The sequence below is a fragment of the Monodelphis domestica genome, chromosome 5 (assembly GCF_027887165.1).
Source record: "Monodelphis domestica isolate mMonDom1 chromosome 5, mMonDom1.pri, whole genome shotgun sequence".
Lineage (NCBI taxonomy): Eukaryota > Metazoa > Chordata > Mammalia > Didelphimorphia > Didelphidae > Monodelphis > Monodelphis domestica.
Genome location: NC_077231.1, coordinates 122,370,124 through 122,396,022, shown reverse-complemented (window position 1 = coordinate 122,396,022; position 25,899 = coordinate 122,370,124). Strand labels below are relative to the sequence as shown.

At 39.3% G+C, this 25,899-nt stretch overlaps 1 protein-coding gene across 2 annotated transcripts in view; it reads right to left on the bottom strand.

The window, feature by feature from the left end:
• The window catches only part of VWF (von Willebrand factor), a 229,350-nt gene that overhangs the window by 58,724 nt on the left and 144,727 nt on the right, over positions 1-25,899 (bottom strand). For both annotated transcript variants that reach the window (XM_056797289.1, NM_001246274.1), the window contains 9 exon segments: positions 24,779-24,937; positions 23,730-23,865; positions 16,483-17,858; positions 13,906-14,022; positions 13,655-13,795; positions 10,885-11,028; positions 8,092-8,256; positions 5,533-5,576; positions 4,545-4,722 (listed from right to left, as the gene is read on the bottom strand). In XM_056797289.1, the coding sequence (XP_056653267.1) occupies positions 4,545-4,722; positions 5,533-5,576; positions 8,092-8,256; positions 10,885-11,028; positions 13,655-13,795; positions 13,906-14,022; positions 16,483-17,858; positions 23,730-23,865; positions 24,779-24,937 (2,460 nt within the window).

The window sequence follows — 25,899 nt, the reverse complement described above, 5'->3', positions numbered from 1 at the left end:
AAGTTTTCTATTACATTCTCTGTGAAGCAATTTTTTAATTTTTCCTTCTTCTAATATATTAGCATCTTCAAATTCCAAGTTCAGATTTTCCCTCAATTTTTTTAATTTCTACAAGTTCTTCTTTTATTTATTTTTTAATTGTCTTAATAGCATTAATTCTCATTAAAAAAAAAAAAAAACTTTAAACCCTTACCTTTCGTCTTGGAGTTGAATACTGTGTATTGGCTCCAAGGCAGAAGAGTGGTAAGGGCTAGGCAATGGGGGTCAAGTGACTTGCCCAGGGTCACACAGCTGGGAAGTGTATGAGGCCGGATTTGAACCTAGGACCTCCCGTCTCTAGGTCTGGCTCTCAATCCACTGAGCTACCCAACTGCCCCCCATTTAAATTTTTTAATGTCATTTATCTATTTGAGAATGTCTTTTGGGATATTTTGTATTATTATTTCCTTTTTTAAAATATATTCTCCTTACATTCTCTCTGAGAAACAATACTAAGTATCATTTCTAAGGCAGAAGAGCAAAAAAGGAGTAAGCAATTAGGATTAAGTGGCCTGCCCAGAGTCACACAGCTAGAAAGTATCTGGGACCAGATTTGAACCTCAGTCTTCCCAACTCCATCTTGTATCATTTCTTAACTATGTTGTATCCTATAATTTAGCTATTTCATTATTCCCATTTTTTAACTGTACTGGCACTTTTTACCACTTTACATATTTTCTTTTAATTAATTTTATAGTAATGCCCACGCCTCCCAATTCCATGCTGAGTTAGCAGGAGAGATATGGGAGACAAGCATGTCCAGAGATGAAATCTTCCTTCTCCTCTCTTTATCCCTGTGGCTTCTCTGCATCTTTCACATGTGCCTACTCAATGCTAGGAAAATCCTCCCAATGTCAAAAAATATAAAAACTTGGGAAACTCTCAGTAATGGCTTTATATGCACATTCTTGCTAAATCCAGGTTTTATAGCAAAGTCCTTGGGAGACAGGTTACACTGGATATATATATTCTAGGTTCACTATCTTTGCTTATTAATTTCATATGTCATATTATAATTTTTCTAATCATTTCTTATCCTTCTTTAGAAGTCTACCATGATTCTGACTGTTGCTCCTTGGTATGAAATCTGTCTTCCAACTTGCCAAACTTTTTCTTTGTCATTGTAATCCTGAGGTTGAACTATCATTGCCAGTATCTGAAAATAGATCTTCTGACTCCAAATTAGTTTTTTAGAGCAAAATGTTTAAAACACTATCATAGAAATGCTGTAGTTATAGAATTACAGAATCTTGAGGTATCATTCCAACCCAATCCTGAATAAGAATCTCCTCTATAACCTACCAGACAAGTCAAAATGTAGACTTTGCTTGAAGGCTCGCTAATGAGGGAGAACTCACCCTCTCCTAAGGCAAGCATTCCACTCTTTTCCAGTGCTTGTGTGTGTGCCTGAGTGAATATATGTTTAGCTGCCTAATCCTAACCCTACCTTCTGCCCTGCCCTAATCCTCTTATTTCTAGCCCCCTTTCCCTGTCCATAGGACATGTTTAAGCACTAAGAACCCCATGTACCCCTCCCCTACTTTTACATTTAACTAATGCCCAAACTTTAGAAAACTAGTTAGGCGTTTCCACACACATAAACACTTTCTTTAAAGGAATAGGGGCTCAAAAAAACAGAGAGAGAGACACAGAGAGAGAGAGAGAGAGAGAGAGAGAGAGAGAGAGAGAGAGAGAGAGAGAGAAATTTCATGACTTCTTCACCTCATTTGCCAAGAGAACCACAAAGTTGCAGTTATAGGGCAATTGGAAGAAGAGTGAAAGAAGAAAATTGGGGAGAATGAGCAAAAGAAGTATTAGGGAATAAATGGAACTTCACTCCACCCAATAATCCTGAGTTTTGCTGAGAGAATTAATGCAATAGATGGAACCTGGCCAGGAAATCAATGCATTTATCTACCCAAAATGAGGCTGGGGAAGAGTTTGAGGTGAGGAGAGGAGAGAGGAAGGAAGGAGAGGAGAACTGTTCAAGGTGGGGGGGGGAATAAACTTGATAATTTAAGTACTTTGTAAAGAAAAAAAAAGTCAATTGTTCTTGTAATTTGCTCCAGATCCTATAGCAAATTCATTTAAAGAACGTTTATCCCCAAGCATTTATTCTCAAGTTACAGATCTGGATACTGTCGACATCTTCATTTATACATTAGTTTAGTTATATACCTTAGTTTTAATTATATAGTGTGGACTCAAATAGTTTGATTAATAGATCCATGATTTTGTGACTCTAGACACAACCCACAATCCCCTTCAAGGGCTAGAGATATGAATGCAGTAGATTAATGAAAAAATTATTATCCAATGAAAGGCATGTAAATTTTGTAAAGCTATCAAAGAAACAGCAGTTTGCAATAACATGATTCTTCAGAAAATTATCAGGCAGGACTGTTAAGGCTCCTTCCTCCTCTAAAATAATAAACTGTCAGCTCCCAATAAACCACTGTAAAAAATACTTTTATCAATAAGCAATAAGGGAGTCAATCAAATTAAGACATGATGTTTTGCCTTTGGCCTACAAAAAAAGAAATCTTAGACCAATAATAAACAGGGAGTGAACAAGTATCTGTCTTTCCACCTACATATTTACCTACAAGTATTTATTAACTGTCAGGAACTAATCTAGTGCTGTGGATAAAAGTGCAAAGATTAAAATATTCCCTATTGTGAACCTTGAAATTTCTCAGATCCTACTTCATAAGGTTTGGTTAAGACCATTCCCTATTTAAACAATGAAGGAACTTAGATCAGGAATGTGAGACCTCTACTCCACCCCTACTTAAGCATGCTTTAGGGGAAGAAACTCCTTGCTGAACAATGAAAAATACTTAAACCCATACTTATAGTAAGGCAAAAGTTCTTAAGCTGTGCCTATTTTTAGATCTAATACAAAAGGGTGCTAAATACCTATAAAGGTCAGGCAACCTGTGAATTTACAAGGAGCAAAGAGGTGAGAACTTACTCAGAAGTTTTCTGGTGTGAACTTAATCAAAAATTTAAGCCTTCTTAGGTATGAATTCAGAATGGTCTGTCCTTTGGAAAACGTCTACTGTGATTGGTAGATGTGAGAACTTAGGGGAGGTGACATAGGAGAAAATTCCCTTTAAAAGGAGACGAAAAGCTGACTCTCAGGACAGTCTCAAGGAGTCTCTCTCAGAGAACTCTCTCTGGAGAAGGCAGCTGGCTGGTGTCTCTCTGAACACTAAAATCCTTGCTTGGACAAATCTTGTGGTGAGTGGATAAAGTACTGACTGATTTTTCTCTTAGGGTTTGGGCCTGGGCTGGCCAGGGCTGGCCTGGGCCAGCCTATCTTTTTCTCATTATTTCCTTTTTCTCTCTCTCTCACCCTTTCTTTAATTCCTCATTTGTATTAATTAAAATCTCTATAAAACCCAGCTGACTTGGGTATATTTAATAATTGGGAATATTTCCCTGGCGACCACCTTATATTTGATTTAAAACAAGACACTGTCTTGAAACCATATTTTCTGGGGGTCACAATTCTAACCAAACACTCTTTATCTGCCACAATTTATGTCTTCCACTATTTTAATTATTACACTATTTTGAAGAAGCTTCTCCTATTATGAATAGGAGAGACAGTAAATATGAAGAATATATAAATACATGTTAATTAAGTACAAAGTAGTTTGGGAGGGAAGATGCTGTCAGGGAGTTGGCAAGAATCAGCAATGACTCCATGAAGAAGGTGGCACTTGTGTTGCATCTTGAAGGGACAAAAGGATTTTATGAGTCAAAGGTGAAGTCAAAGTGAATTTCAAACAGAGGGGAATGTTTCCTATCTCCGTAGCTATTCCATCTTCTCTCTCTCCACTTCATTCTCTTCCCAGCATTAATTTAGCTATGTAATATCACCTAGACATGTGGGTGGTAGTTTTCTTGTTCATGCAGTTATTACTGCATTCCCAAACCCAAGGTCTTCTTTGCCCCTATTCTTGAGGCACGTGAGGTTATATTGCCAACAATCACCCTGTCTATTGCATTTAGATAATTAAAGCTTTTCTCCCAACCTCCTTTGGGCATAATTTTGGAGGAAACGATTGAGATATATTGATTTAGATCACAGGATTTAGAACTCTGAGGAAAGTACTTACAGTTCATCAAGTCTAATTCTTTAATTTTACAGATGAGGAAACTGAGACCTAGAAGTGACCTACCCATAGTCATATAATAGCAGAACTGAGATTCAAACTCAGGTCCCTAGACTCCAAGCCCAGCACTTTTTCCACTACAATAAACTTTGTCCTTCCAAAAGAAAAGAGGGCACACAAGAGTATTCAATGAGTCTTGCTTTAAATAAACCCTAAATGGGTGCATATTGATGATGGAATGGTGGAACTGATGAATTTAGGTTGAGGGGGAGAAAATTCCTTGGGGCTAGCAATAGATAAACTTATTTGCAAAGTTGTGCTAAAAGAGTTGCCATCTTAGCTGATCAGAAATGGATAAAAATCCATGAAACATAGACTCACAGGGGCAAGTCCAGCGACAACCACAGGTCTCCTCTACCTTCACAGCTGGCTGGTTGTTGGGGCATGTGGGTTTGGGTCCCTTTTCACAATTGACCCGGTGACTCTCCATTATGGTCTGGCCATCTTGCAGACAGGTTACAGTATGGCACTTGTCAGCCAAGGTCCATCTGTCCCCAGGCTGCATTAGAAAACAGAACCATAGTCAGACAAGAGTAGAAAGCGAGGGCTAATATTCATCAGTGTTTCCCTGAAACAACCTCTTTCCCCCAACCCACAAGAAAAGTCCAGTCCCTTCTTCCTTCTCTAACCCTTCTTCAAAGGAGACTAAGGAATTCTCAGGATATAACTGGATCATTTTCTCCAATATAGCTTCCTCATCACTTAAATGCATAAAAAATTTCAACAACAGTCAGTAAGGGCCCCTCGAACTTGGGGAATTTATGAAGACCTCATCATATTCTGCTCTGACTATACTCTGTCCTGCTGACCAGACATGCTTCTATGTGGAGATGAGAGGGGCTATGTCCACAGAAACTAAGTACCATGTATCCATGTGGCAGATTTTTCCTGTATTAGGGGCAAAATTAATCTCTTGTTGTTAAATGTTCAATGATTTGTGAGTACCTAATTTCATCCCAACACCAAACCTGAACTAAAAGAGTGCTGGTGGTAGAGCTACATCTGAAAGCTGTCTACTCAAACCCAGGCTAGCAAGTCTGGCTAATAACCAGTCAAAAAGTGGAAACTACTATTTGGATATAGGCCCCCCCCCAAAAAAAAAACCCAAGGAAGTGGGACCTGAGAAAGTATGAGAGAGATGGAGACCAAATTACAGAATCTAATAATAGATCCAAGGAGTAAAACATTGATGAGAAAGATTAAGACAAAGATCTGAGTTATAACCTACCTGAAAAGCTTCCCTGTATGAACAGGGTCGCCCAGTACAGATTCACATCATTTCCCCCAAAGACAACCAATAAGCACTTACTCTCTTTTGATTCCCATCTTCATCCAAACAGACTTTGGAGAAACCTGAAACAGAAATAAGACAAGAATTCAACCCTCTAGATAGACAGAGGTCCTTAAACTTTTTATGCCATGGACCCCTTTCACAATTCAGTGAAACTTTCTAAGAATAATGTTTTTAAATTAATAAAATAAAGTACATAAGATTATAAATCAATTATCTAGAAATAAATAATATAGAAATATAATTATCAAAACGTTTTTAAATTTTTTTAAACCCTTGCCTTCCATCTTGGAATCAATACTGTGTATTTGTTCCAAGGCAAAAGAGTGTTAAGGGCTAGGCAATGGGGGTTAAGTGACTTGCCCAGGGTCACATAGCTAGCAAATATCTGAGGTCAAATTTGAACCCAGGACCTCCTATCTTTTTGCCTAGCTCTCAATCCACTAAGCCACCCAGTTGTCCCCTCAAAAAAAATTTTTTTAGACCAAGATCACAGAACCTAGGTTATAAGCACTCTATCCTATTCAGTCACCTGTGTAAAAATTAATTTGAAAAGTTGTAAAAATAAAATATTGAGATGGAAAAACTATTTCAATATAGGTTCAAAACTGTTCAGATACTTTTTGGATGCTTTTGATAGATGTAATCAAAAGTATCCTCAGTGATGAAGTGAAGCTCAAATGTGAACTTCCCTTCAGGGCCAGGCACAAGGATGCTAAAGAGACTCATTAAAAAATAAAGTATTTATTGAAATATATAAGGATAAATAAGGATTTCTAATTCTAAGGGATTCTAAATCCACCCAAATAAACTCCCAGGTTCCATAAGGAACCGCTTTTCCTATGTTTCACAGGCTACACTACACCTCCCTGATCTGACTAATACAAAGTTATACTATCTAAATAAAAACTATCACTATTATCTTTATAAATCTTAACTTCGCCCTCAAATTATAAAATAGCAAAGGCTAGCTGGTTGTGTCTCAACAAGAATCCAAACCAAAGACCAGGTTTTTCTTTGGTCTTCTCAGAGTTAAACAATCTGTAAAACCTCAATAGATAATCAGTAGTGTTTCCCAAGTTGGAAAAGGAAAACATTGAGCTCCTTCAGGTCTTTTCCCTCAGACAGAGAGGCAAAGATGTTACCTCCTCCAGCCCTGAGAGAGAGTCTCTGAGAGTGTGTCTCTGCCAACTTCCAGAAGGCAACTCCCAACTGCCAGAGAGAGTAATTGACATAGAAAAACAGTTATAACTGTCACATCTGAAATTAACACACTCTCTCAGCTCTGCTTCAAACTCCAGTTCTTTCTCAAGTCAGCCACTTTAGTTCTTATCCCTAAACTAATAAAACAATACTTATTTTCTAATATCATCCTTACACCTGAGATGATCTTCTGATCTTGACCCAATTGGGTACAACAGTGAGGACATGATTATGAGGGACCTGAATGTAAACATCTATTGGTATCATCCAATCATCCAGTATCCCCTCCCCTCTCTTAAGAAGCCTAATTAGCTGACTCTTGGGGAATACAAAAAGACGGTGCAAACTGAAAGGAAATACTAGATGTGTAACACTGAGCAAGTCATTTAATCCTTGCCTCAGTTTCTTTATCTATAAAATGAGCTGGAGAAGGAAATAGCAAACTACTGCATTATCTTCACACACAAAAAAAAAAAAAACCTCAAGGAAAGGACACTACTGAAAAATGACTAAATAATAACAAATATTTTACCAAGTGAACCTAATGAAAAAATAAATGATTGAAGTTGATTCTGGAACCATTCTGGAGAGCCATGAGGCTAAAAGATAAAATTAATTAGGAGTATAAACAGTGTAAAAGGGAATTCTTAATCTCTTTCTCCAATTTAACTGTGGGCTGGTATATCTTTACACATCTCTATGGTAAAAGGACTTTCAGGACCCCAGTTAAATTAGAGAAAGGGATTAAGAATTCCCTTTTACAGGAGACTGTTCTCCAGGAAAAGATCTCATCATCTGCTGACTAGTTGTTTGCCTCCTATATTTCTTTTATTTCCCCTTCTCTGTTCAAGTTCCCTCCCTGAAATAGCTATGGGTTTTTCGCATAAATGCTTGTTATTGGTTGAGAAAGCACTTTAGATTGAAGGTAGGCTAATAGGTTCTTTGTAGAGTTTAATTTTTGCAGTTCCCCCTTGAAGAGAAGCTGAGGGTGGTCAGTTCCATTAAATCACCTTAGATAGAAAAAGTAGGTCAGATATGAGAGCATCTCCTGTTGCTACAATGAAACCTCAGAATATAGAAAGAACACTTGTTTTAGAGTCAAGAGGACCTGGTTCAAATTCCACCTCTGAATTTACTGCCTGTGTGACCTTGTGAAAATCATTTAACTTCCCTGAGCCTTAACTTCCTCATCTATGATTTGAGGAGGCAGAACTCAATGCCCTCCAAAGTCTCTTCTTTAGAGCTATGATCTTGTGTTTTCTTCAGGTTTCTGTTTCCAATAAGATGATGGGATTAGACTCAACAATCTCTAAGGTCCATCCAACTCTAACTTCTACAGTCTTTATGATGCTGGAAGAATCAAAACGGCCTTACCAGAACATAGCTTATACATAAATGTGTTGTCCAAAGTGACCATAGTGGAGAGATCTTCAATCCGCTGGAGTTTCATGATGTTGGAGAAGGAAGCTGTCCCTGCCAATGTCCTCACCTGGGATTCATCATATTGTTGTCCAATTGCAATGGGGAATACTGAAACTCCTATAGTTAGTGAGAGGGAAAAACATAGAAGGAAGTGAGATAAGGAAAGTCAGAAAGCAATCTGCTGCAGATGGTCAAGTCCCAAAGGGACTCTTCTGGGGTTTGTTTGTTTGTCCATTTTTTCTCCCATTTAGAGTGACCTTCCTTTTGTTTCTCAGGGAAGGAGGATTAAAGTATTCATTCTACAATTCCCTAAATTAATTCCTATGAAGTTTCAGGTATTAGAAATTAGTTTTGATTTAGTCCTCTCATTAGTAGGATTCTGGTTCTTAAAGCTGTACTATGAACTGAATTTATCATGCATTTTTAAGCGCCTCCTATGTGGAAGTTTGCACAGTAAAGTAGAAAGAACCCTTGTCTTGAATTTAGAAAACCTGGGGTCAAGGCTCAGCTCCAATGGGTTCTGACCACCTAACAAGCAAAATGCTTTGTAAAAGTGCTATAGAAATGGCTGACAATTGGTGCCATAATGGACAGAGGGATAGAGTGCTGGGCTGGGAGTCTGGAAGAACCTGTTTCAAATTCTCTCTAAGATACAATCTGCGTAAACATGGAAAATTCACTTAACCTCACAACCTTAGTTCCCTCCTTTGTAAAATGAGGTTAAAAATATCACCTCGCACAGAGGATTAGTGTGAGGATCAAAGGAAATAACACATAAAATATTTTGCAAACTTTAAAGAGCTATACAAATCTTAGCTGTTATTAAATAAGTTATTATTATTTAGGAACTAGTATATCAATGGACCTCTGGCTTCTTAGTGCTCAGTCATCCCTGCATCTTCTCAGAACTGTCTGCCGTAAGAATTTACACCTTTTAAAATGTTTTCTTAAGATATATTCATCTTGTGTATGTGTGTGTTTCTAATATGTATCCAACCAGTCTCTTCAATTTTCAGATCTCCCCCTTGGAGAAAATCTGAGGGTGATCAGACCCATTAAATCACCTTAGATAGAAAAAGTAGGTCAGATACAAGAGCATCTTGTGTTGCTAAAATGGATCCTCAGAATATAGAAGATTAGAGTAGTATAATAGAGAGAGCACTGGCTTTGGAGTCAAGAAGACCTGGGTTCAAATCCACCTCTGAATTTATTTCCTGTGTGACCTTGTAAAAGCCATTTAAGTTCCCTGATCTTAGCTCCTAAGTGGAGAGATGTGCTGAGATTGCTCTCACAGCACTTCATGTAGGGCTTTCTAGTGAGAGGCTATGCAACAGAGTTGCTTTTCTCAATCCTTTCAAATAAATTATTCCCATGAATAATCATACTGGTCATAGATAAGGCATATGAATGGAAAAACAAAGAATATCACTTCAAAGAGTTTGAAAAAAGTACTATGAGCAGAAAGTGTCAGCATCCTTGCCCAGGATTACTCTGATGCCTCCTCCTGCATGTGCAAAGAGGTCCCCCAGTAGGAACCAGAGGGATCAGCAGAGTGTGGAATATAAGACATAACCCCTCGCTCCCAAGCTGCCGATAATCTAAAGTGAAAAGGGGCAGACACAAATACACAGGTCCTGTTGTTTTATGTACATTGGATAACATACTCAATCAGATCTCACTGTTGGGTAACCACTGGGAGTTACGAATGTCCTCAGATGCTCAGTACATACATAACACTACTCCTGAGGCTCTAAAATGAACAGACGTGTTTCAGAACCTGAAATGATCTCCAGAATCACTAAAGGGTCCAGGAAAAAACCCAGAGGAGAATAAAGAATGCTGATGGCCCAGATTAAGGTTTGGGGGTAGCTGGATAACCCATAGAACTGGTGTACATATGTAGCATATCTGTGTGTTTCATGCATGTGTGTGTAGACAGATACACATATAGAAGTATCTTGAATGAGCACATCAGCTAGACTTTGGAATATATGTGTATATGTGCATGCATGCAAAATGTGTGTGTACATATAAGTATGTATATATACACATGCATGCATTGTACATGTGTGTGTACATCTTGAACGTGAACAATGAACTGGACCCAGAACTGAATGTGGAGAAGAAAGCAAGTTCAGTTCCCTCGCAGAATGGCACCGTGCCTTGAATGATGCCTAGTTTCTCTTTAAAGCAAAGGTCCATCCTTTATATCATTACTCTTTGGACAATGTTGCACAGCTCTGGGTCATGGAATATCATGGAACCTAAAGAGTCAAAGCTGGAGGCTCTCCCAAAGGGGCAATGGAAAGGAGTATGGTGGATGTGAGTAGGCTACAGAATCTTAGCAAGGAAGAATGACACAGAAGAAGCCCAAATTACAGTCACTGGACAGATATAGGAAGAAAAGAAGGTCAGGCAGTCATGTAGTGAAAACAAGGTCTGACAAAGGTCAAGTTTGAACACACCAATTGGTGATCACATGACGACAGAGATCTATAAACCCCCCAAAGTTCTGGATGGGTCCCTGTGGCAGATTTACAAAAGGGCCAAGGATGGCACACAAAATAAGAAGGTATGAATGGGTTGCATCACTAAAGAAAAGACATACCAATCAGATGAAAGATTCATCAAAGGGAATATATTAGGCTCACATTAGGGTATTTTTAGGATTCGATACTGCATTAGAAACTGGAAAAAAAAATACCATATTTCCTAGTGGGAAAACGAACAAAAGGAGACACTTACGGCTGGATTTGGCTATATCAGCTGCAGAATCCACTGAATCCAAAGAGACGGCTGTTACCAAGATGACTATAACCTTAGAAGCATCAGGCCTCGCACCATGGACTTCTGATGTGGCATATCTGACAGCAAAATTCAAAGCATTCCCTGAGAAGAAAAAGCACACCCTACAAAGTCATTATCGGTAGCAACATGACAAATATCATAGCCTTAATGCTTTTGAACCAAGCGTGCGAAATGGTACCTTCTGAACTTGTCTCCACCAATCAATCAATCAGCCAATATTTTTTAACCTTTACCTTCTGTTTTTAGAATCAATGCTAAGTGACGATTCCAAGTTAGGGCTAGGCAATGGGGGTTAAGTGACTTGCCCAAGGTCACACAGCTAGGAAGTGTCTGAGGCCAGATTTGAACCCTGGACCTCCCATCTCCAGCCTTGGTTCTTTATCCAGTGATCCACCTTGCTGCCCCTGTTAGCCAGTATTGATTAAAGACCTACAGTGTACCAAACATTGATCCTGTGACTTTGAGAAATCTATGCCAATAATTTATGTGCTTTTTAGGTCCAGGGGCCTACTCTTCAGATGGAAACAACCAGATGACTCCATCATTTCTCCTCTTCCCTCCAGTCTCCACATCTCATTTTTCCCCTTTCTCAAATACTCCTCAGTCTCTGAGTAGCTAACTAACTAAATTTTAATTCTATTCATAAACCATTTAATAAGCACCTTCTACTCTGGATAGAACACTGTATCCCCTCACACTTTCTCGGGAAAGTTCATGGCTCCAATGAAGATCTGTAGCCACTGATAGTATCTCAATTCAATTCATCTGGTTCTGGTGTGATCATACTGTATCTAGAATTGCACAAATTCATAGAACCCAGGAGTAGAAAGAGACTTCAGAAATATCAAGTCCAAACGGTACTTGAAACTTGAAGTCCAAACTAAATATCCTCAAGGATAGTCAAGGTTTGACTGATAAAGTACTTCTAGTGCCAGGGAAATCACTCCTTCCTAAAGCAACCCATTCTAGTTGGGAAAACTCTATTTTTTCTAAACCCTCCCCTTATATCTTGGAATCAATACTGTGTATTGGTTCCAAGGCAGAAGAGTGGTAAGAGCAAAGCAAAGGGGTTAAGTGACTTGCCCAGGGTCACACAGCTAGGAAGTGCCTGGGGCCAAATTTGAACCCAGGACTTCCTGTCTCTAGGCCTTGTGCTCTATCCAGTGAGCTACCCAGCTTCCCCAGAAAACTATTAAGAAACTTTTCCCTTACATTGAACTAAAATCTGCCTTCCACTAACTTCTATCTATTACCTCTAACTATTGACATGCCCTCAGGAGTCAAACAAATCTAATCTCTCTTCCAGTGGCAGTCCTTTAAATATTTGAAGGCCTTCAAATATAGTATAATGTCTCTGTCTGTTTCCCAGTTTCTTTCAAGAAGTCACTGTTTCCCCTTCCACTATTTTAGACAAGTTTAAAGGCTGGGTCAGAGGAGTGTCAGAGGAACAAGTTACTTGCTCAAAGTTCCACCTTAGTCTTAGCAATAGGACTTTGGTGTCCCAGCCCCTAAGTCTAAACTAGACTCTTCTCTGGTCTCTCAATGAGAAAAGTAAGGGATACCTGCAGCCAGTTTGGTAGGGCTGTCACAGCCCCTGAGACAGAGCTGAACTCCCTCCCTCATTAGCATTGGCAACATAAGGAGCTGAACCTGAGACCAGGGCTAAAATATTCCAGAAGCTCCCAGTGCCACTTTTCGTAAGACTGGGACTTAGAGAAAGGTGAGTCAGCATCATCTCCATCCCTGCCTGCAGATGTCCAGCCTTTTTAGAGTTCTACGGTGCCTTATCTTCATCCTGACCTTTATTACTGTTACATCTAGAGCAACTCTCACCTGGCTTTTTTTGGTTGTTGTTGTTAATCAATACTACGTATCAGTTCCAAGGCAGAAGAATGGCAAGGGCTAGGCAATTGAGGTTAAGTGACTTGCCCAGGGTCACACAGCTTGGAACTATCTGAGACTTCATTTGAACTCAGGACTTAACCATCTCTGGGCCTGCCTTTCTATCCACTAAGCCACTTAGCTGCCCTTTTCAAGTATATTTTTTCATATAGATATATAAATATGTATTTATATTATATTACATTGTACTCTACTATATTATATTACATTGTATTGCATTGTGTCATATTATATCAAACTGTACTGTAATGTGATATAATATGATACAATATTATATTATAAGATATTGTTTTATGTTATAATACAATATGACATACGTATGTTATATCCATATAAAATATATAAATCAAGAAAGTAGAAATCCAGAATCCCTGAATATTATTCTCAATTCTTTTACTAGGACCTGCTATGTACACGAGATATATGTAACATCAACCCTCCTCCAGCATCACTCTGTCTTCCCACCTTTCACCTCTGCAGACTATCCTCTGCCTTCCAGTTACAGAAAACCATTACTTCACTATCCAGTCAGCTTGACTGACCCAACTGTATATCCTGTATTCAATACTGTTCAAGAAATCCTCATTCCTGTAGCCCAATGGATGTAATTCATTCAGCAATTGACTGACTTCCTTTAAGATGTTCCAGAGTGGTTGTGATTTTTTTTTCATGATGGCAGAGATTATTCTGTCCATTTTATAGATGGGGAAACTGAATCCCATTGAGGTCACAGGATGGGCCTGAGTTCTGTCAATAAGTCAAGAGTAGAACTAAAAAATGCTGATTCATCATCTGCCACCATTACCTATTTGGTTGGGACCCCCCTCAAGCTGCATGGGCTCCACAAGGCTCAGTAAGTATTCTTTCTCCTGGGGCACATTCCATGGGATGTCAATGGTGGTGATACTTCCATACTGGAGCACTGATATATGAGTGACACGAGGCCCTAAAAAAGAAACACAAGAGAGACTGTGTCAGCCCCCAAACCAAGTAGGACAAGTACAGCTAGAAATCCAAGTAGCAGCATCCCTCTTAATCCATCTCACCCCCACTCACCTAGATTAGCCTTCTTAATAAAGGCCTTGGCAAAATTCTTCATTTCTTCAAAATGAGAAGCTGGGACACTGGAAGAGCCATCTAGGAGCAGTATCAGGTCCAAGGGCTGAGTGCAATCTGTAAACAGGATGAGTATAATGTGGGGGTCAGCACAGAGGGATGGTATTCAACTTTCTGACAAACACTGGGTGCCCATAAGAGCTGTCTATGGAGCATACATCATATTCCCAAGATTCTATTCTCTGATGTTATACCCAAGCTAGGTTTGAAAGTGAGGAAGAAGTATTCTAAAAGCTTATATACCTTGTGACCCAGCAATAGCCCTACTGATCAGAGAACAAGGAAAAGAATCTATATGTTCTAAATATTCTAGCAGCTCTCCTTATGCTGGCAAAAAACTGGAATTTCAGGGAATGACCATCAACTAGGGAGTAGCTAACCAAGCTGTGGCATATGATCATGATGGAAAACTGCTGCGCCATAAGAAATGGTGAGCAGGTAACTAAAAAAAATAAATAAATAAAAATGGAAAGACTACCAGAAATTATGAAGAGTGAAAAAAGCAGAACCGAGAGAACATTATATATAGCAATAGAATATTGTTTGAAGACTAACTTGGAAGTGTCTACCTCCAGAGAAAAAAGTGATAAGTAGAAACAAGCAGACATAGTTTTATATATACATATGTTATTTTGCCAAATTACCTATTCTCTGGTACAGGAAACGGAATGGAGGGAGGGAGATATCTAGGAATTTTAATGTAACAAACATTTTTAAATTAAAAGAAGTGAGGTAATTTATATAATCTTGAGATTCAAGAATGTTCTAGCGTTTTGGGCATGGAGAAGTCCCCAGTTGACATATTATGTGCCTACTGCCACTCACAACAGGAAAATATTTCTTTGAAGAACAGGAGACTATAATTCCAATACAGACTAAAACAAAGGCTATTGCTCATCCTTTGTTTTCAAAGAGGACTAGTGATATCATGGAGTGATTTCTTGACTTGTAGGAAGACTGGATTTAAGTGAGGCAGAGTTGCACAGTCATCAGTCTCACTCTCTCTTCCAGAGTCATCCAAGACTAGTGGCAAGAAAAGGTCAAGACAAACAAAGACACGCAAATATGAGGAGAGTACAAAGTTAGAGGGAAGAATAGGATGAGGTGAAATGGACAGCCTGGGGCATTCTTAGAGAAATATGTTTACAAATTCTGAGCTCTAGTCTTTTGTGAGGCAAAACCAATTAGAAGTAAATTATTGTGTTAATAAATATGTGATAGGAATTAATAATGTGTGAGGATGGCATCATGTGACTAGATGATTATAATCTAGCCCAAGCCCAAGAAATTGCTCCTTAATAAGAGGAGGAAATCATATCTCTTTCTTCTAGGCAGAAGTGACCCAAGAAGAAGAGGTCATGGAGTCATAGATTTAGACTTTTGAAATAAGCTAAGCCCAACCTCCTTGTTTTTCAGATAAGAAAACGGAGGTCCAGAGAAGTTAGGTGACTTCTGCAAAGTCCCATAGGTCTTAAGTATCAGAGGAAGGACTGGAACTCGGGTCCACTGAGCCAGTCAGTGCTCCTTCCCTGTATCCTAGTCAGTAGAGCTAGAGATGACTTCAAAGCCTATGAGTCTGGTATAAGTATTGAACAAGAATATATTATAAAGAGCAGTTAATATGAAGTCAATAATTCTGGCCACCTAAGTGGTTCGACTTAGACAAGCTTCATTACATACAGGCTAATCTACCACTATACTTCAACATGGCAACATAATTTTAGGATGGCCTGTGAAAGGCAAAAAATAGTAGATGGACACAATTGAAATGTTAAAAGAAGAAGAGGAAGGACTTCAGTGTCTTGCATTGAGGATTTATTGGAAGGCATGGGTTAGAATTGCATATAACTAGAAAGCCCTGAGTTTGATCAATCAAAGACTGTGCTCCCCCAGCAGACTTTAAGAATCCACAGTGAGAAATTAGAGATTTTATGGAGGAAAAAATGTCACTCCATGAAATAAAAATGAAATAATCATTCTTGGTTTTTCTCCAGGACCTCCCTGCCAAAACAGATGAAACATTGGTGCTGATCTCTTGCATCTTTGGGGCACCTAGGTGGCTCAGTGGATTGAGAGCCATGTGGGAGTTCCTGCATTCAAATATGGTCTCAAATATCTACTTCCTAGCTGTGTGACCCTGGGCAAGTCATTTAATATCCATTGCCTAGCCCTTACCATCCTTCTGCCTTGGAATAATACATAGCATTGATTCTAAGACAGATGAGAGGTTTTTTGTTTTTTGTTTGTTTGTTTTTTAAAGAGGGTTCAAGAATGAGTTTCTCTATTTTAGAAGGAATGGAAGTTTAGAGCTGTGAATGTTGAGCAAAGAATGAGCAAAAGACACTTTCTTAAAGCCAGAGCACTAGTCAGTGATAAAACTGGGATTAGAACCCAGGACTTGTCTCCAATTCCCAGACTCTCCTCCCAGAATTAATGGTGCTCCAGGCCCTAAATCTTAGAGCATCAATCAAATCCAGCTTCCCTTGGTCTCTGTCTACAAAAATAGAAAGGTATTACCCAAAGCTGGGGGTAGTGTAGGTAGCCTCAGTTCCTCGCCAGAACAACACCTCTGCAGAACCAAATCAGGAGCCTCCCAGGGGAGTCTGTCAAAGTCATTAATTAAAATTGGAGCATTAGGCCGACTAAGCATCTCCAATTCATGGATGTTAGCATGGGGGCCCACACCAATGGGCACCAGCTGAATGTCCTGGGGTAAGCGCTTGATCTCATCTGTAGCAGGATTGCCTACTACCATGTACACTAGATGGGGGGCTTGCTTCCGAGTGCCTTGGCTGGAAGAGAAGGTATTCTCAGAAAGATATTGAAGGGCTTTCCCTGTGTTGGTTCTGTTGCCACCTCGATAGTGTATCTGCTTTATCCTCTCCAGGATATGTCTCTTAGACTGAATCTCATTGAAGGAGAACTCCATGGACACTGTGTAAGAGTACTGCAGGATGGAGATGTGGATGCTACCTTGCCTCACATCCATCCGTTGAATCACCTGTTCCATGAACTCCTTGCTCTTATTGAAGTTGGCTTCACCAATTTGGTCTGAGCCTTCTAGCACAAACACCACATCCAGAACCATGTGTTTACTGTGGATAGAAGTTGGGGATGCCAAGAGCTCTGGACTCGCAGTAACCTTTACCATCTGGGAGGGAATGGTAGGAGCAGGACTATCAGGTACCAGGTCACAGAGGTAGCCCAAGATGTCATCCCGCCTTTGCTCTAGCTCATTCACACCACTAAGCAAAAAGGCCTTGTTTTCTGGTGCCTGCTTCTCAATGAGACGAATCTGCCTGAGGCTAGCATGGGGCCCTAAGCCCACTGGGATCACAATGACCTTCTTCTCCATCAGATCTTGGGAATAGCGAGCTATAGACTTAGACGTGGGACGGGGCTCCTCACTGGCCGTCAGAAGCAAGGCAATCCGAGATGCTTCAGGACGGTCAACCTTGCCAAAGACATGGAAAAGGGTAAACTTCAGTACCTCGCTGGTGGATGCCATCTTGCTTCCAGGATATCTTACAGAACTGGCAATCCGACGAAGCTCTGAGGGCCGCTTCCGATCCTTCAGTTCAATGTAGGAGTGGGAGCCCTCATGGTATTCCACCAAAGCCACCCTGATGCGCCTCTGAGAGATGTGTAAACGCTCCATCACACCTACGACAAAAGCCTTCAGCACCTCAAACTCAGCCTCCGACAGCTTAGACGAGCCATCCAACAGGAAAGCCAAGTCCAACATCTTGCTACAGTAGAAGCTATGCAGGGGTGGCTCAGGGGTTTCCTCCAGGTATTCTGCGGTTGGGGCAACAGTCGTAAATGATGGGGACAACTGCAGGTCCCCTGGCTTCTGGCAGGCTTCGCAGGTCAAGTTCACACCATCACAGTGACTATAGGGGAGAGACAGAAAAGATTGAAAATGCTGGAGGATTGATGGATAATGTCTAGCTCGGTTTGTCATCACTATAAACCTATTCCATATATGGGCACATTTTTGATAATATGCATCCCTTCAATTAGAGGGAACTAACTGGCGAAGTGGATAAAGCATTGGACCTAAAATCAAGAAGACCTGAGTTGAAATTGTGCCTCAGATACTTATTAGCTGAATGACTCCTGGGTCACAAATCACTTAACTCAACCTCACTTTATATGTGGTAAAATAAGAAGACTGGATTAAAGGGTTTTTGAAGTCCCCTTCAACTCTGAATCTCCAATTCCATGATTCTATTTTTGTATGTATATTCTTATATGATCTAAGTTTTTATATATACTGTCCCCCATCACCACCCCTATTGCAATTCCCTAACTTATGCAGGCAATGAGGTGGCACAGTGGATAGAATGCTGGGCATGGAACCATAAAGATCTGAGTTCAAATCTAGCTTTAGACATTTGGCAATTGCATGACTTTAGGCAAGTCATTTAACCTCTGCCTGCCTCAGCTTCTTCACTTTTAAATGGCGAAAATAATATCACCTACCTCTCAAGGCAGTTATGAAAATAAAAAAATATTTGTCAATCATTTAGCCCAATGTCTGGCACATAGTAGGTGCTTAATTAATGCTAATTTCCTCAAAGTTATCTCTAGTCATATAAAAATGTTCAAAATATATATTGATTAGAGAAATGAAAGTTAAAACAACTCAGGGATACCACATCATATCTTTCAGATTGGCTAATGTGATGATAGAAAAGGAAAAATGGCAAATGTTGCCAAATATGTCAGAAAACTGGGACACTATCAGAGGAGTTGTAAAATGATATAACCATTCTGGAGACAGAATTTGGAATTATGCCCAAAAGGCAAACTCTTTGACCCAACACTATCACTACTAAGTCTGTATCCCAAAGAGATTTTTTTAAAAAAGGAAAAAGAAAATGGGCTCTATGTACAATTATATTTATAGCAGTTTTTCTTGAGGTGGCAAAGAGTACAAAACTTGGGGATATCTATCAATTGGAAATGGCCAAGGAATCTGACTGCACTATGAGAAATGATGAACAGAATGATTTCAAAAAAACCTGGAAAGACTTACATGAACTGATGCAAAGTGAAGTGAAAGTGAACAGAACCAGGAGAACATTGTACACAGTAATAGCAATACTGTACAATAATCAACTATAAATAACGGCTATTCTCTGCAATACAGTAATCTAAGACAATACCTAAGGACTTATAATGAAAAATGCTATCCACTTTCAGAGAGAAAGCTGTTGGAGTCTGAATGCAGATGAAAGCGTACTTTTTTTAAACTTTATTTTTCTTGAGGTTCTTTTCAATGTTTTCTTTCACAACATGACTAATATGGAAATATTATTTGCCTGATAACACATGTATAACCTATATCAAATTATTTGCTTTCTCAGTGAGGGGAGAGGAAGAGAATATCAAACTCAATATTTTTTTAATGAAATGTTTAAACATTTTTACATGTATTTGGAAAAAAATTGAATAAAAGTTTAAATATTCATTTCCTTTTTTCCCTCCTACTTAATAAGTGCCTTTATATGACTTGTACCCTTATAGTAAGAAAAACCTTAAAACATAAGAGGTAAAGTCTTAATCTCTTTTATGAATAAAGAAAGAAATTTTTATGCTTAGTCTATGGATTCAGTAACACATGATGACTTAAAGTTATTTTATTTTCTGAATAAGATGGAAATAGGTATCAAGTGACACCATTTGTACAACCCAGTGGAATTGCTTGTCAGTTCTGAGAAGGGGGAGGGAGAGAAAAGGGATCATGTAAACATGGAAAAGTATTTTAAAATAAATAAATAAATAATGAGTTTTGAAAAGAGTTATTTTTTCCTCATATGTCATCTTACATAAAAGCATATAGTAATAAACCAAGCCCCATTCCTACCATTTTCAAGGAATCACCTGTCATTTGTTGTACTAGAACTTGATTTTCATGGGGACAACTACACACACAGACTAGGGCTTAGAAATCTTCATTATAGACAAAATTGATGTGATGTTTGTTGTAATAAGATTTGGTAGGTATGATCATAAAAATAATAATCATCCTTATTTACATAGAATTTTAAGGTTTGCAAATATGCTTTGCTTGTTCTTTCGTAATCAACACTGCAAGATTAGCAGCATAGGTATATAGTTCCCATCTCACAGAGAAGTACATTTGTTGTATTAGTACCTACCCTACCCCTTGCAGATGCAAGACACTTCAATATCAAAAGCACAGGGGGAGGAAACCCTAAGTATATATCAATTCAAAGAAGAAGAAACAAAAATTCTAACACTGCTATTTACTAGTCAAATGGCCTGAGGCAATTCATATAACTGTCTGAGCCTCAGTTTCTTCATCTCTAAAATAAGGATAATTGTACCCATAGCATGCTGTAGAATCTAGAGTCTGGCTGGAGAAAGTAAGAGTCAAATCAAAAGTTAAAGCCATGAGCAAACTTATTGGCACCTCTGTTCTCTCTTCTGCCAGGAGGCCTTTTATGGACTAATGACCAGTCACCTATATTAAGACATAGGCTCTCAGTCTCTCAGAAAGCTTCCCAGAGTCAAAGCAGAAGAAGAAGAATAGTAAGCCTCTACTCTATAAGAATAGGCACAAAGTCAGCAAAGGAGTCTAGAGGAAGGGGATGTCAGGCTCTCTTGCATTCACTTTTTCTCTCCTCCTTTCTTTGCCCCATCAACCAGTTATAATTCTCGAAGATCTCAAATCACAAATCAGGGAGCACAGTGAACTATTCTTTTCCCATGAGTCACTGATCTTTGCCCCAGAATTCCCTGGAAATCAAGAAAAACTAAAATGATGCCAATGGGACCTTTCCTGTTCAAAAGGGGAGCACTAGAAGGCTATCTTTGGAGTTGCTACCTGATCTGGCCCATTTGGAAATTGGGGAGCCTTCCTCCATTTTGTACCAGTCCTCTTGAGATCTAAACTGGCTGTAAAGAATACATACCTTCAATAAGTCTTGTGTGCATATGTTAGTTTGGGAGGAAGTCTTTCCATTTTCCTAGGTAAGTGTTGGTTTAAGGCAAAAGTACTCATTTGGGGCACTCACCACCAGAGAGGAATGAAAAGGAGTAGGAAATCTACAATTCTGATTTTCAGGGAAAACCCTACAAACTCAGAGAAAGCATTAATTCATTGGGGCTCATACCATAGAGGCAGAGTAGCAGAAAACACCTGAGGGAGAGCCAGAAGTTCTGGCTCTGCTGCTGACTACCCAGATGGCCTGAGGCGATACACATAACCTTTTTTGTTAGCCTTTTTGTAATTAATGCATTTCAATTTAACTAATTCAATAATTGGCTTGACCATTTGGAAAAGATCTTAAGAGGTACAAATGTATGAGAAAATATTTTGTAAGCTATAACATTGTATAGATATATGCTATTAAGTTATGTGTTGGACAGAAAGAAGAAAATAAAGCTAAAGGAAAGTGTCATTGATCTCTAATAATATAAATGGGCATCCAATTGCCTGGTTTGTTTCTTTTTTACAAAATTTTTGTTATAAAACTTGTAATGTGACAAAATTTAGGGTCAAAAATGAATTCTTCCCAGAAATAGAGTGAAAGAAGAAAATGAAGCATTCTCTTTTTCCTCTAAACCAATTATTTGTTATGGTTGTTGTCCAGTCATTTTCAGTCACATCCCACTCTTCATTCCCATTAGGCTATATTTGAGTGGTTTGTCATTTCCTTCTCCAACTCATTTTACAAATGAGGAAACAGAGGCAGCAAGTATTAAATCACTTCCCCAGGGCATTATAGCTAGTGTCTGATGTCAAATTTGAACTTAGGAAGATGAGTTTTCCTCATTCCAGGCTCATCACTCTGTCCACTGTGTCACTTAACTCCTCAGGAACCCTTTGACTAAATGATTACACTCCAAATGCTTTTATTCTACCCAGTTATCACTTTTTGTCATCTAAAATTCCCATAGGCTGAGTAGATCTATGCTATCTATATACTGATTAAGCAATTACCCAAGTGACCTCAGAAATAAAGGGGTCTGTACTTTTCAGATGATCAGAGAGGGAAAAGTCAGCATCCTAAGCCCCTGGAAACCCTACCATGAATGATTTCCCCAGTCAACTTTGGAGAGTGCGTCCAAATCCTTACTAGAAGTAAAATTAAAACTTCTCTTAACAATCCTCTCCCCATTTGCAGAGGAGGTGAGGGATATATATGTCTAGGTTCCAATGCCTTTATTTCTTGACATCCCTAATCCAGCCTCCATTCTTTATTTTCCATCAGTTTCAACTTAATCATGGAAGGAAAGTGGGGCAGAGATTCATGAGGAAGTTAGTTCCTCCTTTCCATGGACTCAGAGTCTATAGGATTTATTGCTTTAATCCTCAAGTTAACATTACGTGAGTGACATACTTTCTAGTTTCCTGTTTCCTCCAGGTTTTTGCTTTAAAAAATCACCCTGGGCAACATTTGCTCTTGTTTTTACAGATGGTGGGGGCAGGATCTGGCTCTGGTAGCTGTGGCCAGAGCACACCCCCACCCCACCCCAGAGGGTTAAGTTCTCGGAAGAACCAATCAATATCAGGGAGTGATGAATGTATTGACATTTTAATATATGTTGGGTTACTTTGAAAACTGCGTCAGCAAACTCGGATCTCACCATAGGAAACTGCACTGTACCCTGGAATATGAACCCAGGGGAGGGAGACATTGCAGAGGGGTTAGGGTCAGGAGTCACTGAACATAAGAGTTAGTCTGTGAATTTCCAGTGGCATGAGTTGCTTCTTGTGCCCAGGACTGGCCCCTCCACCCAAGGTCTTCTTAAGGAAACAGGAGTTTCCCCCCTCCTCTCTATACATTCATTTCCAGAAAAAGTCTGATATTCATAAAAATCCTTCCCCTTGTCCAGAAATGGCATACTTTGGACACAAGAGCTCTCACATTGCTATAGTGTTTAAAGCTTATAAAGCGCTTTCTGTGGGATAATCTTGGTCAGTAGTGCAAATATTATTATTCCCATTTTACAGTTAAGAAAACTGATATGTAAAAATATGAAGTTACTTACACATGGTCATACAGCTAGTAAGACTCAAAACCAGGATTCAAACCTAGCGTTCCTGACTCCAAATTCAGGACTCTTTCTCCTACGTCAAGTCAACCCCCTGTATTCACTCATTACTATATCAAAACCTTCCCACGTGCCATTATTATCCCCACTTCACAGATGAGGAAACTGAGGCCTAAAGGAATTAAGCAATTTGCCCAGGGTCAAGTAATTTGTAAATGTATGAGTCAGGACTTGAAATCAGTTTTTCCTGACAGGTCCAGCACTCTATCTATTCACTTTGCCACCTACCTGTCTGATTGTGCCAGATTATATGATTATGTGTAATCAAAGCCTTGTAGTCTCTCTAAGTAAAAATGAGAGCCAATTATTTGTACCCCAGATAAAATGTCAAGAGTTTGTCACTTTCCATAATAAAAAAATAATAACTACCTCCAGAACGAGAACAGACGAACTCTCAGTACAGTCTGGAACATGCTTTTCTCACTTTCTTTATTTTTCTTGCTTTTTTTGTGTGACTTTTTGCAACATGGCTAAGATGGAAATGTGTTTTGCATGACTTGATATCATACTGTTTGCCTTCTCAGTGGGTAGGGGAGGGATAGGGGAAGAGACAATTTGGAACTGAATTCTTTTAATGAGTGTTAAAAAAAGGTTAAAAGAAACATTTAATGAGATAATTAAAAAATACATTTTTAAAAGCATTTGTCACCTTGACTAACATGTATCTACTTTACCAGAGTTTGCAGAGCGTGGGGTCATCCTTGTTCAAGAAGAGTCTCTTTCCTTGAGAAAAGCGGCGACCTTCCAACTCACACACAGGGCACTCCGTGGGGTCAATGCATGTCTGTAATAGTTCATCCAGGATCTTCCCTGCCCAATACACCAATCAGTTCATTAGGAGCTATGGCTTCCATTTTGCCCGATGTAAATGGCTTCAAACTACGAGGGCAAATCCCAAACTCAAACTCAGGGGTCTACTCTTGCCTCTTCCAATAATTAGCTGAGTCTCCTGGTGCTTATCTGCCTTACTTCTTGACGCCTTTGTTTTCCCTTCTACAACATAGAGAGAGCTAAATCCACTCCAGCCAGTCTTGTTCCTAAGGACAAATAAAATTCTATCTACAAATTCTTGTAATTCTTCAGAAGAATGATGCTACATAAACATAAGGTGAGAATATAAGGCAAAGTATGGGCAAGTGAACCTTAGAACTCCAAACCTACTCTAAGCTTTTACTGAAATTATTTTAATATTTTTATTAACTTTATACAACTAAATTTGTATGAAAAGGAGCCCAGGATAATAGATTAAAGGTAGAAGGGAACTGAGAGGCCATCTACCTATCCCTCATTGAATATATGAAGATTTTTTTAATTTAATTTAATTTTTTTTCCCATGGTTACATGATTCTTATTGCTCCCTCCCCTCTTCCCAGAGTTAACAAGCTATTTCATTGGGTTATCCAATATATGAAGATTTTAAACAACTTTCCCAAGGTCACATAGATAAGTAAGTGACAGAAACGGAATTTGAACCCAGGTTCTCTGATTCTAAATTAGAGTTCCTGATGTTATAGAGTAGAACAAGAAGAGAACAGCTGAGAACATTTAATGTCAGGTCATGGGGTCTAGCCTGTCATATTTAGATTCCTTGGCAAAAAAATAGTCTCAGGGAAATCAGGCCAGGTAAGGTTAGCCCACCTTGCAACCCTATCCTTTTAAAGTCTATGACTTGTTCAGGGATTAAATCCTCCAGGGAATTCCATGACCAAGTGGAAGTAGTTACCTGGAGGGCAGTGTATGTGGCATCCTTCCACACACTGCACTGGGCATGAGAGTGGCTCAGGATGCTGGCATGTGATGGGACAGGCAGAAGCACAACTATTATAACGCCATTCACATTCATGCCCATTTTCATGTCGATTCTTCTCCTCACAACTTTGTGCTGTTTAAAAGAAAAGAAATCGATGAATATGATCAATAAAGAAGCCAAAGAGTGATGGGGATGATAGTGAGGAAAGGAGAGGTAGGGGTGGTGGTGTTGATAAAGAAGGTGATGGTGGTAGTTGAGGGATGTTGGTGTTGATGACAGCAATAACCAGGATGGGAGAGATGCAGGTAACTGATTGTTATACTGTTAGTAAATGGTGTCACTATGGATATTACAGCACAAAAATTCTCTGGGTCTTTTACAGAGTATTGGAAATCACTAATGCTGGTGGACATGTTTTGTGGTGACATTTTATATTTTGGGGTAAATTTGATCTGAATCACCACCAGAAAGAGACTGCTCTGATCCTGTCTCCCAGGTGTCCTCCTACCTATCTGATTCTTCTTCTCTGACTCATTTGCTGGACCCTCTTTCCATATCACACCCTCTATCTGCAGACATCCCTAAGGGATCTGTCCTGGACCCTTGTCTCTTCTCCCTCTATAACACTGGTGATTGCATCAGCTTCCATTATCTCTATGCTGATAATTCCCAGATCTACCTATCTTATCCTAACCTCTCTGCAGACTTCTGATCTCACATCTCTAATTGCTTTTCAGACATCTTGAACTGGATGTCCAGTGGACATCTGAAACTCAATAGATCCAAAAAAGAGCTCATTCTCTTTCTCATAAACCCTCTTGGCTGCTTATCTTCCCTATTATTGTGGAGGACAGCCCCATCCTCCCAGTCCCTCAGGCTCATACCCTAGGATTCATCCTGGATCCTCACTATCTCTTGTCCCTATATCTAAGGTATTGCCAAGGTCTATCTGTTTCACCTTTGCAAAATCTCTTGAATATGCCCCCTTCTATCCTCTGACACTGACCTCCTTCTAGTGTAGGTCCTCATCTTCTCACCCTTGGACTATTGAAAAAGCCTGCTGGTAGATCTGTCTGCCTCAAGTCTCTCTCTAC